Source organism: Chanodichthys erythropterus, chromosome 10, assembly GCF_024489055.1.
Source record: "Chanodichthys erythropterus isolate Z2021 chromosome 10, ASM2448905v1, whole genome shotgun sequence".
Taxonomy (NCBI): domain Eukaryota; kingdom Metazoa; phylum Chordata; class Actinopteri; order Cypriniformes; family Xenocyprididae; genus Chanodichthys; species Chanodichthys erythropterus.
The window spans coordinates 26438974-26448983 of NC_090230.1; the positions used below are offsets into that span (position 1 = coordinate 26438974).

At 35.7% G+C, this 10010-nt stretch overlaps 1 protein-coding gene across 1 annotated transcript; it reads left to right on the top strand.

Moving 5' to 3' along the window:
- Positions 1–3192: 3192 nt before the first annotated feature.
- Positions 3193–5155, top strand: LOC137029292 (major histocompatibility complex class I-related gene protein-like). Its single transcript, XM_067398862.1, has 5 exons — positions 3193–3403; positions 3496–3774; positions 3871–4161; positions 4620–4695; positions 5040–5155. Exons 1-4 carry the CDS (start codon positions 3193–3195, stop codon positions 4652–4654), a joined length of 816 nt encoding a protein of 271 aa, XP_067254963.1. The 3' UTR covers positions 4655–4695; positions 5040–5155.
- Positions 5156–10010: the final 4855 nt, after the last annotated feature.

A 10010-nucleotide genomic window follows, 5' to 3' on the forward strand; every position in this document is an offset into this window, starting at 1 on the left:
CAAGAAACTGTTGAAGTCACATCTTTTTTGGCAACACTTGACCTATTAATACTTACACTTACTACTAGAGGTGCAACAGTTCATATTACTCATGGATCGGTTTGTATCACGGTTTTAGGCTCACGGTGTCGGTACGGTTCGGTTTGTGCTATGTTCAGGTAAAAAATTAATACTGTCAAATAAAAATAAAGATAATAAGAACAAATAATCAAACGGCATAAATAAAGACAGCAAAGCAAAGATAGAAATAATTAAAGCTTTTCAGAATTATCATGTATTCAGTTTTCAAGTACAGAATTTGAATAGCTAATAAAATGTAAAACAACATTGCATGTAAACTTCACTGTATAAATTAAATAAAGATCAATCATTATTAATTAAGTTACTATTCAGTCATGAGCAATGAGTGATTTCCTTGTCTTTTGTTGTATGATTAACATTAAACACATTCAGGTAGCAGGAAAGCAAGGGCTGCTGTCTCTTTAAAGGCCTTTGAACAATGAGTCTTTTCCTGCTAAAAACAGACATGGAATTTGAATATGTCTGTTTTTAAATGTTAAAAGTAATTTTAATGAATATAAATTATACGTTTTAACCACTTGGTGGGATTGGTAGACGTTCCCTTAATCATGCGCTGTGGTAGCGCGTCAAATCATTCACAAGTATAAATATGAAGCTATTTTGCACGTAGGTGATATTGAATTAATATTTTATGTCGATATACGGTGGTTACATACTGTTTAAACGAATCGTGGTATTGATATTACTGCCGACTCTATAGAACAGTGGCAAGGAAAACTAACTTTATCAAGCTCTGAGAGCCCCCTAGTGGCGCTAATAGTTGGCGCTTCAGCGATCAAAACGCGAAACGTCTCATAACTCATAGAGCGTTTGTCGTAGACTCAAGTGTCTTATATCATTGTAATCCCTGGCTCAAATCAAACAAATGTATATCTGATTTCTGCCATTTTGAATTTTGTCCAAAACCTACTTTGCAAACTAGTCCTAGGTTTTTCGCCCGATCAGAACCAAACCAGTGCAGAAATGTTCTCAATAGTCTGAATATCAAAAGTTATCAAAAAAAAAAGTTGAAATTATGATTCACGGTCACTAAGGGGTGACAAAACGTACGATGAGGGCGGAGCTACTTTTACTAAAACTCAACAACGAAATTATATATTTGCACCAAACTTGGTACACATGTGTAGGGGCTTAATCTTTGGTCACGGTTAAAAAAAATCGCAATCGATTGGACACTAGGTGATGCTATAACTTTAAAAAAAAAACATGAAACAGCTGTAATTGTAATTCTAATTGTAACTATGCAACCGTTTATCCGATTGACTTGAATTTTGGTATACAGTGTCTTGGTCCAAGGGGGCATGATGGTCTATGAGGACCATCTTGGCGTATCTCAAAAAACATGGCCGCCATCGGCCAATGAAATTTGAGCACCTATTAGACAAGGTTAACGGAGGCCGATCAGAACAAAACTCGATGGGCATGTTCGACTCATGCGAACTAGTCCTAGGTTTTTTGCCCGATCGGAACGAAACCAGCACAGGACAATTCTCTGGACTCTCTAGATCAATAACTATCAAAAAAGTTGAACTTTACCCTTTGGGTAGCTATAACAGGGTCATTTAGAAAGTGGGTGTGGCTATATATACCCAAAAGTCTATAAAACCTAAAAGAAAACTCAGAACTTAACAAAAATAGGTGAGCACATGCAGCATATGATTTTAAAGAAGCATGCCAATTTTTGTGCAGATCGGACCATTGGTGGCGCTATAACTGTTAAAAACCATTAAAAACATATGTTTTTAATGGTTTTGGATGAAAATGTGTATAACTTTGGATGTGGTTAACTTATTTTCACGGGAGTCATGTCTTTAGACTCCTGAAACCTTGCCGAGTCCAATGATACCAGACTTGCAACGTTGTGATTTAGCGCTCAAAAACTTTTGTGAATATCTTCGAAACTGTTAGTTCGATCGAGAAGAATCCAGCACAGGAAACACGGAAACTAAGTTGATTAACTAAACGTTAATGCTCAAATGTCAAAATTTTGATAGGAAGTGGCAAAAAAAATACAATCAAAGTCTTTCTTGGATCATTACTCATGCTCTCTTATATAGTGTCTTATATATGTCTTATAAAGTGTCTATAACTTCAAAACGTAATGAGACATTTTCAGCAAAATTGGCACACATATGTATGGATACACTCTGAGGACACCCAAAAAAAGGGGTGGAAATCGGGCAATAGATGGCGCTATACCTGTCAAAAAACCTTTAAATCCATGTTTTTCCTTACTAAATTGCCTCTATTGGCTGCAAATGGTCTTTTCCATCTATGACCTAAGTGTTTACATGCTTGCTAAATAAAATACAATACCTTTTTATGTGCTTAAAGGCCTTTACGTGCTTGTAAATGCTCTGTAAATGCTGCTTACAGCTTTAATTAATTTTATAATTATTATTCATTTTAATTGATTTTTTATTTATTTAACTTTATTTCATTCAACAGAAATATTTTGTAATAGTTTTATTTGTTGAACTGACAGAACATCGTTAGGCTTTTTTTTTCTTTCTTTCTTTCTTTTTCTTTTTTTTTTTTACATTTGCACTGCACTGAAATGTGCAAAAATTTAAATTCAAGTTGGAGCTTAAATCTGCAGGACAGTTACCCTCCAGGACCAAGTTTCGATACCCCTGATATAAGACAATAACGAGAAATTACTGCAGAAGAGAAAGCACTTAAAAACATGAAAGTTTAAAAAGTTAAAGAAATTTAGGTTTACTGTAAAGCAAATGTACTAAGCTAAATATTCTCGGCTGCTATAAAATCAAAGCCATATCAAGCCAAGTTGTCCAAATTTGAAGTTGATATCACATAAAAATAAGCCACTAAAAGCATTTAAAGTAGTGTTACCATAGTAAAACAATGTTCATTTCCAAACAGTTTCACAGGGTAAATTTTGAATACTTTCTAATGATACCTAAAATACTTAAATATCTGAGCAAAAGTATTGAATTGAACAATGAATGAATGATTCAAATGGTAATTTGATTTATGACACTGTCTAATGTGGTGTTTAACCATGTTTGAGAGCTTTGTGTTTGTGTTTGTTCAGTGTTACACAGGTTTATGATCACATACAGTGAAATAAGAGGCCAGACGACTTCAGGAATGCCAGAGTTTTCTGCTGTAACTAAACTGGATAATCAACAGATCGATTATTATGACAATAACACAAAGAAGCTGATTCCCAGACAGGACTGGATGAAGGAGTTTGCATCTACAGAAAAGTGGAAGAACTACACTGAGATCAGAGAACGTGTGCAGCAGATCTACAAACTCAACATTCATGATCTAATGCGGAAATTCAGTCAGTCACATGGTGAGTTAAAATGCTTTATACTACATTTTAAATGTGAAAATGACCCTTTACATTAAAGAGCAGATCTCATGGTATCCCGTTTTCTTCTTCAGGTCTTCATTCATATCAGAGGATGTATGGATGTGAGTGGATGAATGGCACTGAATACTTGCTTATGTTTGATAAGTACGCTTATGATGGGGAGGATTTCATCTCACTGGACATGAAGAGGGGCGAATACATCACATCTGTACAGCAGGGAGTAACCACAATGTGGAAGTGGAATAAAAACAGAGCACAGCTTGCATTTCTGAAACAATACTTCAAAAATGACTGTGTTTACTGGCTGAAAGAGTTCTTGAAGTTAAGCAAAGCAGATTTAGAGATAAGAGGTACCTTGCTCAGAAATTCACTTTTGTTCAACAAGATAATTTATATATGTGTGTATATAAAGGGGCTTTCCTCACATTTATCTCAATCTTTTTCAGCTCCTGAAGTGTCTCTGTTACAGAAGAATCTTTCTTCTCCAGTAGTGTGTCATGTCACAGGTTTCTACCCATCAGGAGTCACTATTACCTGGTTAAGAAATGGAGAGGAGCACCATGAGGATGTGGATCTTGGAGAGCTTCTGCCAAATGAGGACGGGACCTTCCAGAAGACATCTACCCTTCGTGTTCCTCCAGACGAGTGGGAGAAGAACCAGTACACTTGTATGGTGGAGCACATGGTAAAAGCCATCCAGAAGATTCTGACTGAGGATAAGATCAAGAGCAACAACAGTAAGTTGTTAATAGTGCAGTATAGGGTTTTTAATTTATGCCTTTTAAATTCGTAGTTTTGACCTGACATCACACTTGTACTGCCTACCTGTTGGACAAAACAAAGCTTTCCTTCCCCCACCAGTCATTTCACCAAGATTGTACCAAGAACTAATGTATGAAGAGAGTGATATTAATCGATTACATTCAGCTTATTGACAATGCATACCATATACGAGCAGTTGAGCCTATACAAACAAAATCATATGATAGCTTTGTTTGAGGAACAGAACAAAATTTAAGTTGTTATTCATTGCAGTGCACATGCAAACAGGTTTGTTGTCATCAATATAAGGTGGCTTAACCTATTTCAGTAACTGTAGGTGCCAAGGCAACTTTTATTACTTTCTTTAAGTTTGATTTTAATCTAATATTTTGTTTTGAGCTATATTTCAATTATCACTGTTTTTATTTTTAAGGACCTACAGAAGCATACATGCACTTCTGTGTGTGATGGGAGTGATTCTTATTTGTACTGTAGTCCGTATGAAGCAAGTAAGTCTGTTTTGATCTTATATTTAATGCATTTATTGTTCAACCAAGCATTTAGATCCAGTTTTCAGTAGCTGTATTCACATCCACAACAGTCTTATTCAGTCTAAATAAAAAGAGTCTCATGTAAGCATGTCTGTTAGAATAAACTGGCCAAATCTGATTGAGATTTCACTTGAATTCAAACATTTTTTAAATCAACATTTTAGATAAAGGGATTTGCAGAATTTGCTGATTTTACCATTTTACCAAATATCCTCATTGAATCTTTATTAAATGTAATCTTTATTTCTTTGCAGAAGCTAAAGTGAGCTTCAGTGACAAAAGTTTTTCCAATCTTTCTCCAGATCTCAGTCCGGCTGACAATCTTCAGGAGAACAGATGATTTCCCGCTTGCTTATGTGACCAAAACATGTTTTATTTTAGAAGAAAAACTCCTGCAAATATACAATTTAAATGTGCGCATCTTTCATTATTTTGGCTTTTGGAATATACAATTTAATGCATTTTATTTTTCAAGTTGTAACTTCACTGATTTCAAGCAGTTTAAAGGCTTTTATAAGTTTAAATGTTGAACTTTTTTTTTTCCTTCTTCAGTAAAATCAATGTCATATATTTCTGTTCAGTAATATTTTGTCTTTTTTATTTTGCATTTTGAGATAATTTTATGGTACTAATCAATATTTATGCTATAATTATTATCAATCTGTTCCATTGAAAACAATACAAATTTTTGTACATTTTTTTTTTTTATATATTTTTTCAATTAATGCAGTATTTGAGGTTAAAACAGAGGCTTTAAAATCCAATTTTTTGAAAAGCAGATTAGAACCAATTGGTTGTAAAAAAAGAAAGAAAACTTACAGTGTAACCACTAGGTTCCAGTATAGCTCTCTTTAGAGCAGCTTGTGAATTGCTTAATTGTTTTAGACATAATTACAAGATATAAATATATATAATTAAACAATCGCAAAGATTACTTTTGTCAAGTTTTAGATATTTATTCACTTGAAAGAGTGATTTGAATTGTTAGTTTTTGCATTAGTTAAACCTGAATATTGTGATATAAAGAGAACACAAGGAAGCATTTTGTTACCCATTTTTTTATTCAGAATTTAATTTTTTTTAAAAATGCTATTCATTCAATCATAATGCTTTATGTAAACATTTTTCAAACATTTTCAAACATGAGCCACACTCATGGTTTTCACGGTCAAGAATGACCGCCATAGGAAATGAATGAGAAATCAGCAAAAATACGAAAATTGAGAGATTATTTTGTGTGCATGATCGAATCCTAACCTTATTTTTTATACACCAAGTGCCATAAAAGTCACCAGATGAAGCTACAATTTTTAAAATTTCAAAACATACAATTTCTTGGTCTAAAGGCAAAAAAAAAAAAAAATATATATATATATATATATATATAAAAAATAAGCATGTTTTAATAAATTATATAATAATAAATTTAGCCTTTTTTTCCTTTTTTATTCTGAAAAAAAATATATATATATATTAATTAATGTAATCACTAACATATACAGGCATCATACAGCCTCATATCTTTATTTCTTTGCTGCTAAATCACAGATTTTCTCATTATATGAATATGGGGGATTTAAGCATGTTTGTGTTCAGTATGCAAGGTCTTTGTTGTTAGAAAGCATGGCAAGTCTTCTCTTTTGACAGGTGCTGATGTCCACACCAATAAACACAGTATGTCCTGAGTTCCCAGAATGCACCATGGCACAAATTCATTATGCAGATTACTATTTATGGGTTTATATTGTAATTAATACTGGAACGACCAGTCCTGAGTCTTTTTTTATGCATTTACAGTTCTATTAATTCAAAATATGGCATTATATATTTCTTCTTGAAAGCATCAGATAATTTATGCTGTACTTGCCTTTTACTTATTTATTAAATAATACAGAACACAAATATACTAAATAACTATATATAATCTGTTACATATGCACAGTTATAGCCGTGAGTATTTTAGTATTCAGTTGTGAAGAGAGCCGTTGTCTCTTTTAAAGGTCTCCCTCCATCGCTTCACTGTCTCTCAGAAAATTAAACAGTGTTTCAGATGATAAAACCCTGAAACTCGTAATTTTCCACCTCGTGGGGCCGGTGTGAGCGCTGCTGAAATATTGTTCTTGGTAATGAAAATGAAGAGAGATTCCAGCACGTAAGGCACTTTTTGGCTCGCGGGACACCGTGGCGCGTCGGGAGGAATATAAACAGGTTTTGCCGGCGAGTTTTGGCTCACCTCCTTTGCCCTCTTGTTTCAAACAGCGAGGGTCCCTCTCTCTCCTCGTCTTTCCTCCCAGCAGGTTTATTCCTCACTCTCGGAGGCCTGAGTGCTTACAGCGTGATTCCAGCGGCCATTAGCTCGACGAGAGGTGGGGGAGATGAACGCGCTGGCGAGTAAACACACACACGCTCCCCGCTGCTCGCCACGGGCGAAGAGTTCCTGAAGAATCCTGAAGATTTCCCAGCCCAAATCACATCATCAGTTTCTCTCATCTGGAGGTTCACATTGTCATCTCTGACCTCTGGAGAAGAACCACTTATGTGTGCTTCCTCAAACACTGCAGTTTTAGGTGTAGAATTCAGTGTTCTTTACTATTTACTGCACACATTATAGACAGAACCTAGATTTTAATATGTAGAATTCTTCTCCTGTTGCCAGGGTGTTGCTATGGTGTTCTGTTTGGTTTCTAGGGTATTGTTAAATAGGTGGTTGCTCTCTTCTATTGTTAGGTGTTGCTATGCAATTAGCAGTGTTAGAATGGTTGCTAGGCAATTATAGGGTCATTGCTAAGCTGCAATTGCTACATTGTGGCTAGGATGTTACTAGGGTATTCTTAGTTGTCAGGGCATTGCTAAGGTGTTACTAGGTGATTTATAAGGTATTCTGGTTTGTCACGGTGTAATAGCTATGCAGTTAGTTAGGTTTTATGGGTGGTTGCTAGGCGGCTTCCAGTGAGGCTGCTGTTATGAGATTGTGCAATGTTTGGCCTGATGCTCAGGCGTTGCTAGGGCCTTCTGTATTGTTGTCAGGGCACTTCTAAGGCTATCCAATAGCTATGGTGTTCTGTTTGGTTTCTAGGGTACTGTTATATAGGTGGATGTTAGGGTGTCTTCTATTGTTTGGTGTTGCTATGCAGTTGGCAATGTTATAATGGTTACTAGGGTTGTTGGTAGGGTGTTCCTAATTGTCAGGGCATTGCTATTTAGTTGCTGGGGTGTTACTATCTGATGGTGTTCTGGCTTGTTGTCAACGAATAGCTATGCAATCTGTAGTTTTATGGGTGGTTGCTTTGGTAGTTGCTAGAATGTTATGTGATTTCTGCAGTGTTTGGCATAATGGCTAAGGCGTTGCTAGGGCCTTCTGTTTTGTTGTCAGGGCATTGCTATGCAGGTGTTAGAAGTGTTTGCTAGGGTGTTTTTTATGGTTGTTAGAGTATTGCTAGGTGGTTTCTAAGGTGTTTTGGGTTGTTTCCCAAGCAGTTAGGGTTTTATGTAGGGTTGTCAAGTGATTGTCATGGTGTTCAGCATGGTGACTAGGGTGTTGCTAGGGTATTGTCAGGGCATTGCTTTTCATCATGCTGTTGGTAGAGTGTTTGGGATGGTTGCCAGGGTATTACTACTGTAGGTGTTTTGTAAGGTGTTCTGTGCTGTTGCTAATGAATTATACAATTAGTAGGGTTTTTGGTGTGGTTGCTAGGTACTACTTTGCAGTTGCTACAATGCTTTGCAGTTAATTGGTGTTGCTAAGTAGCTGCTAGGAAGTTATGGGTGATTGCCATTGTGTAACTATGCAGTTGCCAGGGTGTTGCTGTGAGATTTCTTGGGTATTTTGCATGATTGCTAGGTGGCTTCTAAGTGTTGCTGAGGAAATGCTATGTAGTCAGTAGGGTTTTATGGGTGGTTGCTAGGTGCTGCTTTGCAGTTGCTACAATGCTCTGCTCAGTTACTATGGCGTTGCTAGGCAGTTCATTCATGTCTTTGGCACAAACGGTAAGCCGAAGTATAACAGACAAATTCAGTTTAACTTGAAATGGAGTAATTCTGAAACACCTCACAATGATGACAATATAAAACGACTAGCTGAACTCAAACTGCTCTCATGTCGTAATTTGTGTTAAGTGTTTTTTAACACTTCCAGACTAAGGAGGTGTCATTGTCATCGATTTGCTGTCAGCATCTGTGAAGTTTAACAGGAAGAGGAAATCAAGACTCTTAATGAATAACTTGATGAAAGCCTCAAATCCACATGAAGATGTGTAATCCAAGATGACACTTTGTGTCTTTCATCGGACTAGATTCAGCTTGTATGTAAACGTTCTTAGATATATGAGTTTTCATCATAGACTGTAATAAAAGATGGTAGTCTCCACTTCTTTGCACAACAAAAGAAAGAAGCCAAAATATCTTACAAATGGCCGTTGACATCTTGTGACGAATTCGTCGTTTGAAGCCCAGATTTGAGGAGTAGTGATCATAGAGCTGTCAATCATGATGCCACACCCCCTTTTTATAGCATTAAATAACTGCCTAAAACTGAACTTACTGGGAAAACGAACACTTGAACATACATCAGTGTGATAAGAACTACCTAAAATGTCAGAAAACTTCTTCAGGAAAAAATTGAAGTCTATTTGGATTTTTTAGTTTGGCTTTCATCCCATTCGATTACATGGAGAGTGTGGGGCTTAAAACCTATACTGCAGCCAGCCACCAGGGGGCGATGAGGACGTCTAAGGCCCACTTGGTTTTAGTGCAATAAAAGTTTTTTTTTTTATTTGTTTATAACTTCGGTTGCATGCGATTAATCGATTTGACAGCACTATTTTAAATACATATGTTTGTTGTTTTTTTTTAATGCAAAACTTTTTTGTACCATTGTAGAAATGTTATAATGTTGTCAGAACGTCCTCTTGCAATGTTTTAAAACAAACTTGTAAATAAGTCACATTTCACAGTGCTTATTAAATATTGCATTTAAATGTACAATTTATTTTTTTATTATTTCAACCAAAATGTTACAGAAACAAGCCGTTTGGTTTTTGTCATAAAATTATAATAAAGTGATGTTTTGAAGCTAATTTTTTCCCCCGCAATTTTCAGAATGTTTCAAATTGGTTGTAGAAACTTAAGATAAAACTTTTGACCTTAACAACTACCGAGAACATCTCAAGTGACTCATAAAAGACCGGAGAGAACGAGAAGATGATGAAGGACCACTAGCTCCTCTAAGGTGGATTTGATTCATTTGCTTTATCATCTTAGCATTCATTTAATGC